The 17,704-nt window shown below is 43.8% G+C and overlaps 1 protein-coding gene across 1 annotated transcript in view; it reads left to right on the top strand.

Annotated features, from left to right (window-relative positions):
* LOC130113934 (neuronal cell adhesion molecule-like) overlaps nucleotides 1-17,704 on the top strand; it is a 113,436-nt gene that overhangs the window by 80,762 nt on the left and 14,970 nt on the right. Inside the window, exons 11-25 of the mRNA XM_056281643.1 lie at nucleotides 967-1,101; nucleotides 1,330-1,473; nucleotides 1,564-1,675; nucleotides 3,031-3,197; nucleotides 3,574-3,721; nucleotides 4,983-5,107; nucleotides 5,720-5,749; nucleotides 6,856-6,957; nucleotides 10,195-10,392; nucleotides 11,228-11,298; nucleotides 11,840-12,065; nucleotides 12,697-12,812; nucleotides 13,240-13,444; nucleotides 13,762-13,884; nucleotides 14,447-14,623. Of these exons, the coding sequence (XP_056137618.1) occupies nucleotides 967-1,101; nucleotides 1,330-1,473; nucleotides 1,564-1,675; nucleotides 3,031-3,197; nucleotides 3,574-3,721; nucleotides 4,983-5,107; nucleotides 5,720-5,749; nucleotides 6,856-6,957; nucleotides 10,195-10,392; nucleotides 11,228-11,298; nucleotides 11,840-12,065; nucleotides 12,697-12,812; nucleotides 13,240-13,444; nucleotides 13,762-13,884; nucleotides 14,447-14,623 (2,079 nt within the window). The remainder of the gene's footprint in view (nucleotides 1-966; nucleotides 1,102-1,329; nucleotides 1,474-1,563; nucleotides 1,676-3,030; nucleotides 3,198-3,573; nucleotides 3,722-4,982; nucleotides 5,108-5,719; nucleotides 5,750-6,855; nucleotides 6,958-10,194; nucleotides 10,393-11,227; nucleotides 11,299-11,839; nucleotides 12,066-12,696; nucleotides 12,813-13,239; nucleotides 13,445-13,761; nucleotides 13,885-14,446; nucleotides 14,624-17,704) is intronic.

The following is a 17,704-nucleotide window of genomic DNA, read 5'->3' as shown; positions in this document are numbered from 1 at the left end:
TATGCACTAGTATCAATGTAATTATGCACTAGTATCAATGTAATCATGCACTAGTATCAATGTAATTATGCACTAGTATCAATGTAATCATGCACTAGTATCAATGTAATTATGCACTAGTATCAATGTAATTATGCACTATTATCAATGTAATTATGCACTAGTGTCAATGTAACTATTGCACTAATATCAATGTAATCATGCACTGGTATCAATGTAATTATTGTCCTAGTATCAATGTATTATGCACTAGTATCAATGTAACTATTGCACTAGTATCAATGTAACTATTGCACTAGTATCAATGTAACTATTGCACTAATATCAATGTAATTATGCACTAGTATCAATGTAATTATGCACGACAACGTAATTTCACTCCGTTATTACCGACAGGTATGCATCCCTTTATTAATGGTACACAGTAAAATAATGTAATAATAATAATAATGAGAACATTCACAGACAGTAAAATAATGTGTTTTCCCTGGGGGACAGGAAAAGACACAAAATCAATGGAATTTTACAATGCAGGCCTGAACGGGGAGAATGTTTGCGGGAGCGGGCGTGAGTGGACAAGCACATTGCGGGTGCAGGCGGTAATGGTCAGAAATCCAGCAGGAGCAGGCGGGAGCGGGATTAAGAAAACAGTCGTGTGCAGGGCTCTACATGGTACTTCATTTCCCTTCATTTCTCCTTCTTTCTCTCTCACTTTTTCTCCTCTATGCCTTTTCTCTGTCCTCTCTCTTTCTCTCACTGTCTCGTCCCCTTCATTTCTGTTTTTCTGTCTCCCTTTGTCTGTCTATATCCCTTCCTCGCTTGTTCTCTTTTCTCTCCCTTTTCTCCTCTCTCCATCGCTTGCGCTCTCTCTGCATCTCATAATTGATTTTTCCTGCGGTTTCCAACACGGCAGCATGTTTGGGTGATTTATTCTCCTGTCTTCTGCTGTGGTCTGTTTTAATCTAGCTGCTCCTTACTGGATCGGCAGCCCTCCCAGAAACCTGGTTCTGGCTCCAAGAGAGACTGGCATCCTGATCTGTCGGGCCAATGGCACGCCCAAACCCAGTATAACCTGGGCCATGAATGGCATCCCCATCCAGAGTGAGTTCAGCTTCAAAGAAAATGAATTACTTTGTCTAAATGGGAGTTTTCCACCACACATGTTCAAACCGGGGTATGAGGACCTTTCTTGCTCATCATTCCTTCCCCCTCTTTATTGTATATTACTAGTCTCTCTTTGCATTACTGTCAAATAAAGGCTGAAAATGCTGTAAAATATTAAGGGAAAAAAGCACTTATTATTGAAGTTATGTTTATCCATAAAACAAGATGCCCCAAAGGATCCCAGCAGGAAGGTGGAGGACGACACCATCGTCTTCACCGAGGTTCAGACCGGATCGAGCGCCGTCTACCAGTGCAACATCTCCAATGAGTACGGCTACCTGTTGGCCAATGCCTTCGTCAACGTCCTCTGTGAGTTCCCCCATACACAACGCCTTTTCCATTTTCCATTGATCCCAGAGCACAATAACAACTCGCTAACCGCTTGTTGACTTGCTCCAGCCGAGCCTCCTCGAGTGCTGACGCCAGGGAACAAAGTCTACAAGGTCATCAGAAACAGCCGCGCCCTGATGGACTGCTCCTCTTTTGGGTCGCCCATCCCTAAAATCACTTGGTAAGTGCATAAATTTCCTGCAAAGAATAGTAAGCCCATTTGCAATATGTTTGTGCAATTGACAATGACCCATCATGCAAAAAAATATATTCAAAATTATTTCATTTTTACCTTAAAAGTATTAAGCAATTAATATTATTGTTGGCTATGCAGTGAGGCAAGCTGCATGAAACTGTTTGGGAAAATAAAGAGAGCTTAGACTTCCATACACCTTATGTCCAGTTACCTCGTCTCTTCAGTCAAGCTGCCTGTTATCAAAGGTGACAGGTCAGACTTAAAATAGTTTTTTGTGCAGTTTTCACTGTGGAAGTCAGGATGGGTAATGTGGCTAAAAATCTTCCTTGGCTGATATGATCATCCATAGGGGTTGTTGTCACTGTCCGCCCACTTGTGTGACTTGAACTTGTACTGCAAGGGCTTGAATGTAATGGACGTTCATTTATATGTAAAACTCCCGCACTCTAGCTTAGCTTTAGAGCAGCGGTGGCTAGCCATGTGCCACGGAGAGCCATGTGTATGCAGATTTTCATTCCAGCCGGACTCCACACGAGGTGATTTCACTGATACATTCTTCCTCTTTGGTTGAAGGGTTGCTAATCAGTGAAATCACCTGGTGTAGAGTCTGGCTGGAATGAAAACCTGCATACACATGGCTCTCCATGGCACATGGTTAGCCACCCCTGCTTTAGAGCAAAGGGGACCTTTACCTTAACTGTATTCTGAGTCCGAGTCAAATCGCGAGAATGCTGGGGCCTATCTCAGCAGTCACTGGGCGGCAGGCGGGGAGACACCCTGGACAGGTTGCCAGGGCCCACACACACACACACACACACACACACATTCATACCTAGGGACAATTTAATATGGCCGATTCAACTGGCCTACATGTTTTTGGACTGTGGGAGGAAACCGGAGCACCCGAAGGAAACCCACACAGACACGGGGAGAACATGCAAACTCCACACAGAGGATGACCCAGGATGACCCCCAAGGTTGGACTACTCTGGGGTTCGAACCCAGAACCTTCTTGCTGTGAGGCAACCGCGCTAACCACTGCACCACCATGCCGCCCTGTCTCCCGACTCAATATTACGATATTTACTCCATCTACTCTCATCTACATTAAATGTGGAAGCTGCAGTAATTCAAAGGATGTATAGAGTAAAACGTGTTTATTTGATGCTCTGTGTGTTAAAAAGTGCATATCCAATTTTGCACTAAAATCAATCCCCACCCACTACCCTTAGAAAAAATGTATTTAGGAAATACTGGTGTGTCCTGGTGTATGTGAGTTTGCTTTGGTGTGTTGATGATGCTGTAAAAGATTAGATCCGGTGTTGGTTCCTCTGCACCAGGTTCAAAGACAGCCGCTCCAGCGTCCTGGACGGAGACCCCTACATCATCCATGACAATGGGACATTGGAGATCCACGTGGCCCAGGCCCACAACAGCGGCAAATACACCTGCGTAGCCAGGAACTCCCTTGGCACTTACGAGAACCATGTTTACCTGGAGGTCAAAGGTGAGAGTGATGCCGTCACACCGAGCCATATTAGAAATTGATACATAGGATTGAGGTTGAATTTAGGGTTACGGTTAAGATTAAGCTGTCATGTCTCATACAGATGCCGAGGGGTAACTTGTGTGTCATAAAAAACGTTTTGTCAACAGCATCAATTTGTCATGACGTGGGACGAGGATTGGCTCCTCCCTCCTCATATTTCCATCAGAATTCTTTATCTGAAATGTAGATTTATCACCTTTCAGGTGCTATTAACATACTCAATGTCCTTCAACAAAATAAGGTAGGTATTTACCATGTGGATCATTTAAAATGGCAAATTTCTGACTCTTATACTTGTACTTAATCCCGTATCCCCTCCCTCCCCCCACATCAGAGCCCACCCGCATCCTGAAGCAGCCAGAGTATAAGATGGTTCAGAGAGGAAAGTCGGTGGTCTTTGAATGCAAGGTGAAACACGACCCCTCCCTCATCCCCACCATGACCTGGCTCAAGGACGAGGGGGAGCTGCCTGACGACGAGAGGTAAGTGTCGTGAATCAGCTTTTTGATTTCGAATCCTGTATACTCTTGTAAGAGACGAAAATGACATTCATGTCTTCTCTTGGGATTCACCCGTACACATCCTAGACTATCCAGGCTGAGACGTAAGCAGTTTTCGCCTCCTTTTTCTTTCTAATCAAGTTCATTTGCTGTCTTACTGTGTTTCCTGCTGGTGTCTTCTCAGCTATAGTTGGCCTCCAAAACCCAATCTCCAGTATCGAAGTCTGTGCTCCGGGTTTCATGCGGTCATGAAAAACCTCGAAAAAGTCGGGAAATTTAAAATAAATAAATAAATAAAAATTCCAGGCCCTGGAAAAGTTATAGAAAATAAGAATTTGGAAAACATTTTGGAAAATTCATGGAAATCTGGCTAAAGTGACATTGAATTTCTTAAAAATCAGTTGACCGAGTAAAAAGAGTAACAGCAGCTCTTGTTAAAATTTCTGTTGTGCGTGCATGCATGACTCAGTTTTAGTACGCTAACATGTACCTCCGCTAGCTAGCTAGCTTTTCCATCACTTAGTTAGCTATCTTGTCGACAGTATACTGGACAGGTGCAGTTTCACAATGAAGAACCTCAAATGGACAAATACAAAATATGGTTCTGTTATCGTACATCTCATTGGTTGTTTTTATGGTTTTTTTATTCATTATGGGAGCAATCTACAAAATAAATCTCTGTCTTTACAAACCCCTGTATGTCTCCGTCTCTGTGAGATACATTTCTGTATCCAACAACAGTCCGACCCAGGTGACTTTATTTTTCTAGATTTTCCCCCCTTTTTCTCCCCAATTGTACATGGCCAATTACCCCACTCTTCCGAGCCATCCCGGTCGCTGCTCCACCCCCTCTTTGCCGATCCGGGGAAGGCTGCAGACTACCACATGCCTTCTCAGATACATGTGGAGTCGCCAGCCTCTTCTTTTCACTTGAGAGTGAGGAGTTTCACCAGGGGGACGTAGCACGTGGGAGGATCACACTATTCCCCCCCAGTTCCCCCTCCCCCCGAACAGGCGCCCCGACCGACCAGAGGAGGCACTAGTGCAGCAACCAGGACACATACCCACATCCGGCTTCCCACCCGCAGACACGGCCAATTGTGTCTGTAGGGACGCCCGTCCAAGGCAGAGGTAACACGGGGATTCGAACCGGCGATCCCCGTGTTGGTAGGCAACAGAATAGACCGCTACGCTACCCGGACGCCCTGACCCAGGTGACTTTGAGTCCATTTCTCATCCACAGGTTCATCGTGGACTCCGACAGCCTCACGATCACTGACGTGACGGAGAGCGACGAGGGGGTCTACACCTGCATCATGAACACCACCCTGGACCACGACTCAGCCGGAGCCGAGCTCACCGTCGTTGGTATGTCCAGTTTCCCCCCCCACCCTACATTTGTATTAATCCAGAGAAATAAATAAATAAATCGCCTCATCGATTCTTCACTTTCTGACCTCGCTCCAGCTCAGGTCTTCTCTGATAAGTGAATCTCTACACTGCTTTGCTTGTTCAGCAGGCAGCCTCTCAGCACTGCAAGGTTAATTGCCTGAGAGTTTACTTTAAGAGGGTCCAAATGGATCTGGTTGAATATCACATCGGCAGCATGAATATTTGATTGTTGACTCCTTAGCAGAGCCAGACAATCTTGCTGCTGCACTTTATGGACCTCTCTTCCTGTTGAACCAAGACAAACCAAGTCTTCTAAATCTCGTCTTAAAACTTTTCTTTTTGTGAAAGCTTTTACAAATGTTTGATATTTGCTTTTAATTTAATCAGACTTGTTTTTATTTTTACTCTTACTTATTTGGTCTTGTTCTTATCGTTGACATGTCCGGTTTTGTTTGTGTAAAGCAATTTTTCACATTGTTTTAGAAACATGATATCTAAATAAAGTTATTATTATTATTACTACTACTTATTATAACCAACTGACCACTAAATTCACTCCTACTTTACTCCTGTCCTCCTCGCTGGCAGAGGCCACACCGACACCAGCTGTTGTCTACGGTAAATCAGCAGCACCCGCAAACTTCCAGATGTGTCCTGGCACCCAGATTTATCCCCGGGTGTTTGTTGTTCAGGAGAAATGCCTGCGCAGATTTGCATAGCAAAGCATGCTGTGAATGCATCCTGAAAATGTACCGTGTTGGCTTGTGATTGTCCCCAGCATCCGAAAGTGATTGACTGAACAGTGACCTCATTTTGACTCGACAGTGTAACTGCTTATATTTGTGTCTTTAAGCATTTTTTTTCTCCTTAATGTTCCTTTGAAAGCCTGCGGTTTCCTTTATTTTCAAGATGTGCAATGCCTTGCATGTTTCCCTCTATCGATTCAGCACATTAAACATTCAGGCAATGGAAAAGTAATCTCGGCTCTCCTCGAATGCAAAAGTTAGTTTGTGAAGTTGCCATTTCAACATCTGGCTATGAAGAGATCTTCTGAAACTGCGGAAGAGGAGCCGAGTATGATCCCATCCAGAAAATATTAAGGTGCAACACAGAAATAGCAAAACTATAATGAAGGAGTCAGGTCTGCACACTAACTCACTCCTAAAAGCTATTTAATTGGCAACGTTTCGATAACTGATCGAAACGTTGCCAATTAAATAGCTTTTGGGAGTGAGTTAGTGTGCAGACCTGACTCCCTCAATCGTTTTTTGAAACTGCACCCACTCCAAGCTGCTGTTTTTTATTCCGGGCACGCCTTTATGATAACAACTCCAAGACACGAGTATCAATTTAGCCTGGCTAGTGAGCCGGAGGCACTACTTCATGGCGTGTGATCAGTGAAGATGCTAGGAAGCTTGCGTCGTGTGTTTCATATGCACAGGGCGCTGTCTGCACCAGCCACATCCGAACAGATTTGATGAAGTTTCCTGGGCAGAATATGAAAAGTAGAAATACGTTGCTCGGTCTTCACCGGTACGCTCGATAAAGCCAAGGCCCCTAATATTCACCTTATTTCCTCCATACTTGTTAAAAAGATGCTCCCCCCCCCCCCCATCATATGCATGGCATGATTCATATGCATTCAAGCTTGACTGGATTCACTGAGTGTCATTGCATTGCAGTGTTGTCGATGTTAACTGCGTGTACACCCCGTCCCCCTGCAGAGCGACCAGACCCCCCCACTGACCTGGAGCTCACAGACAAGAGAGAGAGGAGTGTTCAGCTCACTTGGACCCCTGGAGATGAACACAACAGCCCCATTCAAGGTATGTTGGAAGTGCGTATGTGTGTGTCTGTCTGTCTGCCTGCCTGTCTATGGTAAGCCTTTTCAGCTTTTAATTTCTTTTAATACCACAAATTCCATTTTCACTACTTAAAATATCAATTTTTGATATCAGGAATTGAATTACTAAAAGTTAGATTTCAGTTTTAACCAGCAATGTTAACCAGGTGCCGGCTGTTGGTGTCAGAAATTGCATTTCTTTTTATATCATAAATTACATTCCACATTATCTAAACAGATTTTTCTGATATGAGCAATGGGTGTTTTAACTAGTACATTTGAATTTCTGATCGCATTAAACGAATCCCTGACATCCACAACTGGCATTTTATCCAGTTAAAATGTCAACTCTCATTGAAATGAATCAAAGAAGGTTGAACGAGTTCATCTGGATACAACGTTTATTGACAGACTCTGTCAATAAACGTTGTATCCAGATGAACTCATTCAACCTTCGTTGATTGTCTTACCTGGATTATTGAGCATGCATCAAGATTCTCATTGAAATGACTTTGGGGGGGGGGGGGGCTCTCACTACACTCCAGATTTGACAATTTCTGATATCAACAATTGAATCCTGGGCGTCTGGGTAGTGTGGTGATCTATTTCGTGACACGGGGATCACCAGTTCGAATCTCCGTGTTACCTCCAGCTTGGTCGGGCATCCGTACAGACACAATTGGCCGTGTCTGCGGGTGGGAAGCCAGATGTGAGTATGTGTGCTGGTCGCTCCACTAGCGCCTCCTCTGGTCGGTCGGGGGCGCCTGTTCGGGGGGGAGGAGGAACTGGGGGGAATAGCGTGATCCTCCTACGAGCTACATCCCCCTGGCGAAACTCCTCACTGTCAGGTGAAAAGGAGCGGCTGGCGACTCCACTGTGGTAGTCTGCAGCCCTCCCCGGATCGGCAGAGGGGGTGGAGCAGTGACCGGGACGGCTTGGAATAGTGGGGTAATTGGATGGACACAGTTGGGGATAAAAAGGAGGAAAAATTCAGAAATAAAAAAAAAAAACAATTGACTCCTGACATCAACAAGTGACATTTTAACTCGTCTAACTCAAAAGTTGGTATTTAAATTTGAATTATAACTAGATGTAACTCAGTGTCGGACATGGAAAGTGGATATTTCAGCTGCTAAACACTGGATTTGTGACATAAAGAGTAGAAGGTGAAACGGCGTGCCATAGCGGTCTGCTGGTCTGTTTCCCAGCCCGTCTGTTTTTCTGTGTTTTTACATGTGAATGCGTTTGGCAGACTCCTTACGCATTCTGCACATGGCGGTGTCATTACTCAACTTTAAACAAGCTCGGCTGACGCAGTGAGCTCCAGCGATCAAGACAAATGCCAATGATGTAATTATGTTGACGAGTCTTTGGCGCTCTCGCTAATAATGTTTATAGTACCCGTTTGATTTGTGCTTTTTGTCATGCGAGCAGCAGGAAATATGTTGTTGTCTTATACAACAAACAGTCTAAGTACCCTTAGGGATATTTGTTGACTCTTTTGTCAACGATACTAAATAACTTCAGTGGTGTGAGATGTGATTTGTGATTTTTAATTGATACTGAAAGCTTTGAAGCCTTCATGGGCTGCATGTTTTTTATCATGCAACGTGAATAATTCAGTTGATGTAAGCCTGTAAAAACACACACTCAGCAGTTCGTAGCATTATTCCATCTTAACCCCAGTCTGTTTCATGCTGTGTCCCAACTGTGGAGATACGTTTTGGCCTGTGTCCGGGTGCGCATGTCATTACGGGTTGTACCTTTAACAATCATCTACATAGGGCCTCCGGGATGGTCTATTCCGTTGCCTACCAACACGGGGATCGCCAGTTCGAATCCCCGTGTTACCTCCAGCTTGGTCAGGCGTCCCTACAGACACAATTGGCCGTGTCTGGGGAGCCGGATGTGGGTATGTGTCCTGGTCGCTGCACTAGCGCCTCCTCTGGTCGGTTGGGGCGCCTGTTCGAGGGGGAGGGGGAACTGGGGGAAATAGCATGGTCCTCCCACGCGCTACGTCCCCCAGGTGAAACGCCTCACTGTCAGGTGAAAAAACGCACCTGGTGACTCCACATGTATCGGAGGTAGTCTGAAGCCCTCCCCAGATCAGCAGAGGGGGTGGAGCAGTGACCAGTAGGGCTCGGAAGAGTGGGGTAATTGGCCAAGTGCAATAGGGGAGAAAAAGAATCAGAATCAAAAACACACTTTATTTGTCGTTTCATTTCATGCACTTCCGCATATGAAATGAAACGAAACATCGTTTCCCCCAGCCCATAACAGTGCAACACAAAAACTACAACAACACATATATCCAAACTAACACACGTATCTAAACTAAACAAACAAACAAAAAAATCACTGTCCAGGAGAACGAACGCCAGCCAGGATGACCGTCGGAACTGCCGGTCTGCATGGGCTAGCAGTTAGCCTAGCCTGCCCCGCTTCTGTGTCCTGTCAAACCACCCTCGGTGTTTCCTCTTCGGGCGCAGCTCTGGTCAGGCCGTGGTCCCTGGGCCCACAGGATGCAGCAGACCAGGCTCCCTCAGCCGATCCAACGCTAGCTGTCCCAGCCGGACACCTTCGACACACCTCTCCGCACTCCACACGACAACACTAAAAACAAGGCTAGCCGAGGCCGCCACCAGACCGCCCTCGGTGGTGTCAGAACTGCCGGTCTGCATGGGCTAGCAGTTAGCTTAGCCTGCCCCGCTTCTGTGTCCTGTCAGACCGCCCTTAGTGTTACCTCTTCAGGTACAGCTCCAGGCAGGGCCGTGGTCCCCGGGCCCACAGGATGCAGCAGACCTAGCTCTCCCAGCCAATCCAGCGCCAGCTCTCCCAGCCATCAAACGAAGACAAACTTAGACACAGACGTGGACCAAGACACTGCATGGACGGTACTGGGTGAGGCTGCCGCAAACATGAATTTGCGCCACCATCTTCCCATTACGGAAGCGGAAGTGAAAAAGGGATGATCAGAAAAAGGGGAGAAAAAAACCCCCAAAACAATCATCTACATATTGTTCATCACTGCAGTTACCCCTTTTCAGTTTTCAGTCCTGGCCTAGTAGTGACCAAATGAAACAGACAAGAGATGTTCACATTAAACACTGTGTTTAATGTGAACATCTCATGACCCACCTGGCCCCTGCAGGTCATGACCCATAAGTTTAAAACCCCTGTCTTCATGCACCATTATTGTTTTGTCCCCCTCTCCGACCAGCATTCCTGATCCAGTACGAGGATTCTCTTCACCAGCGAGGCCAGTGGCGTAACCTGACGGAGGTGTCCGGGACCAAGACCACAGCCCGCCTCAAGCTCTCTCCATACGTCCACTACATCTTCAGGGTCCTGGCTCTCAACGCTGTGGGCTTCAGTCATCCCAGCTCTCCATCCAGGAGTTACAAGACCAACCCTGCAGGTAAAAGTTGAACCGCTTGCTGTCGGGGAAAATGTGGATCTGTCCTTTCTATAGCACCAACAGTCTATAGCACCAACAGTCTGTAGCACCAACTGTCTGTAGCACCAACTGTCTATGGCACCGACTGTCTATAGCACCAACTGTCTATGGCACCAACAGTCTGTAGCACCAACTGTCTATGGCACCAACTCTCTATAGCACCAACAGTCTGTAGCACCGACTGTCTATGGCACCGACTGTCTATAGCACCAACAGTCTGTAGCACCAACTATCTATGGCACCAACTGTCTATGGCACCAACAGTCTGTAGCACCGACTGTCTATAGCGCCAACTGTCTATAGCGCCAACTGTCTATAGCGCCGACTGTCTATAGCGCCGACTGTCTATGGCGCCGACTGTCTATAGCGCCGACTGTCTATAGCGCCGACTGTCTATGGCGCCAACTGTCTATAGTACCGACTGTCTATGGCGCCGACTGTCTATGGCGCTGACTGTCTATAGCGCCACCAACTGTCAGAAAAGAAAAAAAAAAACACAGGAAAATCTGAGATTCTGAGATCTTAAATCATGGATGACTGTTCTTGAAAACAACTTTTTGGCAAGAAAATGACTAGATAATTCGTAACTTTAATAGCAGCCCATTGTGTTGTTTGTGCAGCAGGTGTGCTATTTTGTTTTTTTGTTTTGTTGTAAGGATGGGTTCTTGAAGTTTAAAATGATTTTTTTATGTTTAGCTCTTTCTTTCAAACAAAGAAAGATTTTTTTTTTTTTACTTTACCTGCTGTGGCTCATTTGGACCCGTGTTGTTTTGTTATGCCGCCATTTAAAATCCAGCTCCAGATGAGAACCCGACTGGTGTTCAAGGATTTGGAACTGAACACAACAATCTCGTCATCTCATGGAAGGTTGGAAAAAGTTATTTATCTTTTTACTCTATTTTAATTCATTATTCATCATTTGCCATTGTGATCCAGGGATTTAATACCATTTGATGTCACAAAGGGGAGGACTCATAAACTAAATAATTTCATATTTAATCATTTGTAATCTATTAATTGTATTATTATTGTTATTATTAAATTAATATAGTAATTATAATTGTTATACTAATTTATATACATTTATTATATATATATTGATTTTTTTATATTATATTCATGTTAATAATTTCATAATAAACAGTTTAATTTCGTAAACTAAATGATTTTAAAATGAAACGACAAATAAAGTGTTCCTGATTCCTAAACAAGTAAGAGTGGTGAAATTACAGCAAAATGATGTGCAAAAGGATATTTCGTGTATTACTATTTTCTTTTGCACCTACCTCTGTACATGTCTATATTATATTTTTGTCCACCATATCGCTACATCTCTACCATCATAATCTTCTACTTGAAAACATGCTCCCTAACGAATGGGTCAAATTGCAAAACTTTGCCTCCTCAGCCGCTGACCAGCGTCCAAGCCAATGGTCCAGGGCTGCAGTACAAAGTCATGTGGAGGCAGAAGGAGGTCGACAAGGAGTGGATGTCCATGATCGTGGCCAACGTCTCCAAGTTTGTGGTGTCTGGAACACCCACATTTGTCCTGTATGAGCTCAAAGTTCAGGCCCTGAACGCCTACGGGCCCGGACCAGAGCCAGCTATTGCCCACGGACACTCAGGAGAAGATTGTAAGCTATGCTGCCACCAAAGACCCTTAAAATACACACACACACACACACACACACGTCTACCTGCACAGTGAAAGAGTGCAGCCCGAGCTGACTAATGGTGGTGTGTAGTTATAACAGTACCCTGAAACATTGATAATCCTGAGGGGCATCTTAGCATTAAGTATGTTGGTTCCAGTGTGTCGAGGTTTGTGTGAGCAGCTAATTATTCTATCTGTCCTGTACTGGATTTTAATCCAGAGATTTGGAGGACAACTACAGTCAGAGACACTAACAACAAGGCACTGCTACAGACAAAAATTTGGACTGCACAAGTTTGCATATGGATTCATTTGAGCCAAGGGAGCGTACACAGGTGTATTTCAGTGAAAGATGGGTGTTCACGTTGGCGAGCAGGGATTTTGTGATACAGAGTTCATCTTACATGGCCATGTCCCACATTTACGGAGGGTACAGTGTGTTTTAGGGTAGTATTGCCGTGTAGCTGACATGGAGACAACTAGATTAGACTTCTGATGCACACACGGCTCAGCAAAATGAATCTTGGGAACACAGGAGCAGCGTGTTTCAAGACGATAAAGCAGTGTGACCGGTTGCAAAAACACGTGTCGTTTCTGTCCTGACGTTGTAGTGCCGTTGGCCGCGCCAGAGAATATCCAGGTGGTGGTTCTGAACAGCACACTGGCGGAGGTGTACTGGGAGCCTGTGCCCCCTAAATCAGTGCGGGGACATCTGAAGGGCTACAAGGTATGACGCACAGCATGCAGACATGTATATATACACAGACGTGTATATACAGACACACAGCGGAAACAGAAAACACAAGTAAAGACATTTAAGGTACTCTTGGATAAGGACATGGAAAAAGGTTGTTCCAGTTTCCCGGATTTATTAAATAAACTATCGCCCGCTATGGCGCCGCTCTCAGTCGGGCTGTAGTCCATAGTTTTATTGAGCCCCTTTCAGAGGCTTTAAGCAGCAGAATGGTTTTACCAAACCTGCAGCATCACACTTCCTCTGAAACCTGCTGATGAACCTGCTGAAACACATGATACATATATTTGAAACACACACACACACATATACTATATATATCTATATAATATATAAACATAGATAGACACACATCTATGTATACAGTGTATTTCCCTGAGGAAGTGTGTCTGTGACCTAGGTGTATTACTGGAGGGAGCACAGCCTCCACAAACACAACCCCCACCATGTGGAGAAACAGATCCTGACCTTCAGTGGGAACCACAGCCACGGGATGCTGCCGGGCCTCCACCCCTACAGCCTCTACACCTTGAACATCAGGGTGTACAACGGCAAGGGAGAGGGCCCTCCCAGCCCTAGTCAGATGTTTGAGACCCCCGAGGGAGGTGGGAGAGCTTCCCCATTGTGTTTGTTTTTAGTTTTGCTTTGTTTTGGTTTATTTTTGTTGTTTGTTTTTTTTCGTGCATTGTTTTGTTTATTTGATTTTTTTGTTGTTTTGTTTTTTGTCTTTTTGTTTATTTCATTTCTGTATTTTGTCAAATTTTCTCTTTCTTTGTTTCTTACTTTCTTATAGTTTATCACACATTTTGTTAGAACTGACTTTCAGTGTCCTTTGAACTGTCATCATAATATTTGGTCTGTTTATGAGGGTAGTGGATTAAGTACAGCTTCCATTCTCATTTTCTCTTTTCTTTTCCTGCAGTTCCGGGTATCCCATCCTTCATGAGAGTCACCAACCCCAAACTGGACTCTCTGACAGTGGAGTGGGGTCCCCCTCATGAACACAATGGACGTCTCACCGGCTACACCCTCCGATATCAGTCAGGTGAGCTGTCACATATAACCCAATTGTAGATTGTAGCATCTGACTCATAGCGACTTGTAGCGCTAACACAAGAGGGCATGGCACAACTCTTTGGAGTCTTTCAGTATACTTTTGCACAACGCTTTCTCAAGATAATCTCCAGAATCCACAATATTTGTGTAGTCTGTGGTTTTGTACGTCATTTCTTTTAAATGTGGCTTTTAAATGTTGTGCCATCTTCACGCAAATAGTGTAGACAATGGTAACACACAACAGACAGTAACATAAAGAGCTTTTATAGTCTAAGACCATTTCAGACAAGTACATTTACCTCTGAGAATATTACAAAACTAATTAATTGACTTATGTCACCCCTACTCTCCATTCCTGAACCCCATACCTTCTAATTCCTCTAATCCTAACTCTTTCACTTCCACTTTTCTCATTAATAATAATAATGATAATAATAATACCCATATGCCACCTACTACCCTCAACTTCTACCTCTACCCAACCTGTCTCACTCCATTGCCCCCTCACCACCGCCACCATTTTTCGACGGCACACCCTCAACCCCTTTCAGTCAACAGCTCCAATGAGCTGGGCCCGGTGGAGGTGATGGCCCTGCCTGCCAATGAGACTTCCGTCACATTGTTCAACCTCAAGTACAGCACACGCTACAAGTTTTATTTGAGTGCCAAAACAGGCAAGGGAGCAGGCCCGGCCATCCTGCAGGAAGTTGTCACCGTCATGGACGAAGGTAAGTCGTCAGATACAGACTGCTACGGGAAGCTGATCCAGGTAGCATTCAAATTTTCTCAAAAGGAAACAGTCATGATCTTCAGCATTATCTCTATATGTTGTTGGGATAACACTCGATTAGCCACCATAATACTGAGCATCTTCTCTGTGTCTCTGAAACACCGCCAAAACTTGTTAGGAAAGTGTCCACCAGTGACATCACTGGAGGACAATCGTTGAATTACCACATTTTATGTCATTTGGTGGCATTTGCCACAACTTGATACAGTGTTGTTATTCATATACACTCATAGAATGTGGCCTATTTCGATGTAGCCCACTGGAGGTAGCAGGAAACCAGGAAGTAAGAGTTGTAATATTAAGTCAAGTCAATTTTATTTGTATAGCCCAATATCACAAATTACAAATTTGCCTCAGGGGGCTTTACAGCAATACAACATTCTGTCCTTAGACTCTCGCATCAGATAAGGAACAACTACCTAAAAAAAAAAAACTTTAACAAGGAGAAAAAATAATAAGAAACCTCAGGGAAAGCAACAGAGGAGGGATCCCTCTCCCAGTACGGACAGACATTCAATAAATGTTGTCTGTACAGAATGGAACACAAGTTACAGAATACAGCATTGAAAGCGAATAACAGAATTGTAATGGATTTATGAAATTTATGAAGAATGTGATGAAGAGGATGCCAAGCAGCATACAGATGCCACCGGAACAGCCTAGGACCTGAGCCACCATGTAGACCTGGCAGGGAGACACACAGGGGATACTCACATTTGCACCAATCACATACACGGGAGAAGAGATAGAAATGACATTCATCAAATATCAGAGAGAGAGAAGGACACCACATTGAAACAGGATACTAAAATTATAATGGATTTATAAGATATATAAAGAATGTGATGAGGTGGTGACCAGGTGATGATCACCATCACCATGGAGACCTAACAGGAGGACAGACTGCAGATGCATACAAGGGAGACTCATATCACACCATTCACATACATAGGTGAAGAGACAGGGAAAAAAAACATTATTCAGAGAGAAAGATAAAGACATCATTCAGAGAGAGAAAAACATGTGAGAGAGAAGAGAACAGTTGCAATAATCAATAATTTGTACTCTATAATCTTGTCGGCAGGACAGTGCTTGGTAAATTCATTGAGACAGAAACTGACCCACCATGCAATACAGGTCGTGAAGTATTCAATTTAAATTTAGCTAATTGCAGGTTAAGGCAAGGGAGGCAAGAATTGGTGTAATATGGTCAAATTTTCTTGTTCTAGTTAGAATTCTAGCTACAGCATTTTGAACCATCTGAAGACTTTTAGTACTAGCACGTGGCAGACATGAAAACAGAACATTACAATAATCAAGTCTGGATGAAACAAATGCATGTATTAGAGTCTCTGTGTCAGCCATGCACAGGAAAGATTGAATTTTAGCTATGTTATGATCAAAGGAAAGGCTGGGATCAAATGTAACACCAGGATTTTTGGCTGCCACACTTCGTGAAATCAGAGAGTTGGTGATTGTTACTGTTACTTGATCAAATTGGTGTGTGTCTAGCAGCGCCAATGACCAGCATCTCAGTTTTATTCCAGTTTAAAAGTAGAAAATTTAGTGACATCCAGTTTTTCACAGCAGCCAAGCAGGCCTCTAAATTAGTATTTTGAGTATGATCCTCAACCCTTATAGGCATATACAGCTAAGTATCATCAGCATAGCAATGGAAATTTATACCATGACTGCATCTAATTTGGCCAAGAGGTGAAATATAATGAGAGAAAAGTAGAGGGCCAAGAACCAAGTCCTGAGGTACACCATATTTAACATCAGAATTTCAATGTGCTATTGTTATAGCGGACACACTGTGTTCTTTCAGATAAGTAGGACTTAAGCCAAGAGGGCACTAGGCCATAGACTCCAAAATTACAGTTTATTCTGTCTAGTAGTATACAGTGATCATTTATGTCAAAGGCTGCACTGAGGTCAAGTAATAGAAGCACAGAAGTAGAATCAGAGTACACAACTCTCCCTAGTGCTTTGGAAAAGAATGGATGATTAGAGTCTGGACGATAGTTATTAAGAGACCCTGTATCAAGGTGCAGTTTCTTAAGTAGAGGTTTGACCACAGCTGTCTTAAAACTAGTGGGGATAATGCCAGTAGTGAGTGATAAATTAAAAATGTCTAGCATTGTAGGTCCCAGAAAAGGACAGAGGTCTTTTAAAAGTTTTTATGGTAAAGGGTCAAGAAGGCAAGTAGTTGGTTTAGAAGCTGACATGAGCTTAGTCAGTGAATCAAGAAAGACAGTATCAAAAGCTGTAATAACAGGGACTACCTGTGACTCATTGTATGAATAGGAATTTGGTTAGACAGGATCTGCAGGAGTAGCTGTAGTTGAGCTAATTTTGTTTCTAATTTCATCAAACTTATTGCAGAAAAAGTCGAGAAACTCATGGGCCATGAATGGTGATCAGCTAATAGACGGCGGTGTCAAAGAGAAATCTGGGATTATGTTTATGGATATGAATTAAACAAGAGAGATACGCTACTTTCGCGGCAGATAAAGCATGCTTGTATTTCAATAAACATTTGTGCCAAGACAGGTAAAAAACTTCCAGTTTTGATTTTTGCCATTTGCATTCCAGGTTCCTGCAGGCCAGCTTAAGAGCACGTCTCTTCGTTAAACCAGGTTCACATGCACGTATTGTTCACCAGTGATGTCACCAGTGGACACAATTTTCAGCAGCATTTTAGAGACACACAGGAGACTGCTCAGTATTATGGCTGCTTGTTGAGTTTAATTCCCACAACACATATGCAGATTATAATTTTGAAAACCATAATGTTTTCTTACAATGGATTAAATTTGGTTGTATGTTTGAGCGACTAAGTAGGATTTATTGCTATAAGGTTCAAGTAAGGTGATCCATACATGCCATTAGCTAATAAAGTCATTTCTATGGTTCACAGCCAGGATAATTCCTCCAAACATCTTGACAGGACTTCTTTGTGAAGCATGGCACTGTGTTCTCTGTGCATTTACTGTTGAGTCAGAATATTGTGTGTTGC

Source organism: Lampris incognitus, chromosome 6 (assembly GCF_029633865.1).
Source record: "Lampris incognitus isolate fLamInc1 chromosome 6, fLamInc1.hap2, whole genome shotgun sequence".
In the NCBI taxonomy this organism is placed as follows: domain Eukaryota; kingdom Metazoa; phylum Chordata; class Actinopteri; order Lampriformes; family Lampridae; genus Lampris; species Lampris incognitus.
Note: the sequence above shows the minus strand (reverse complement) of the source record. Positions and strands in the feature narration are given on the sequence as shown.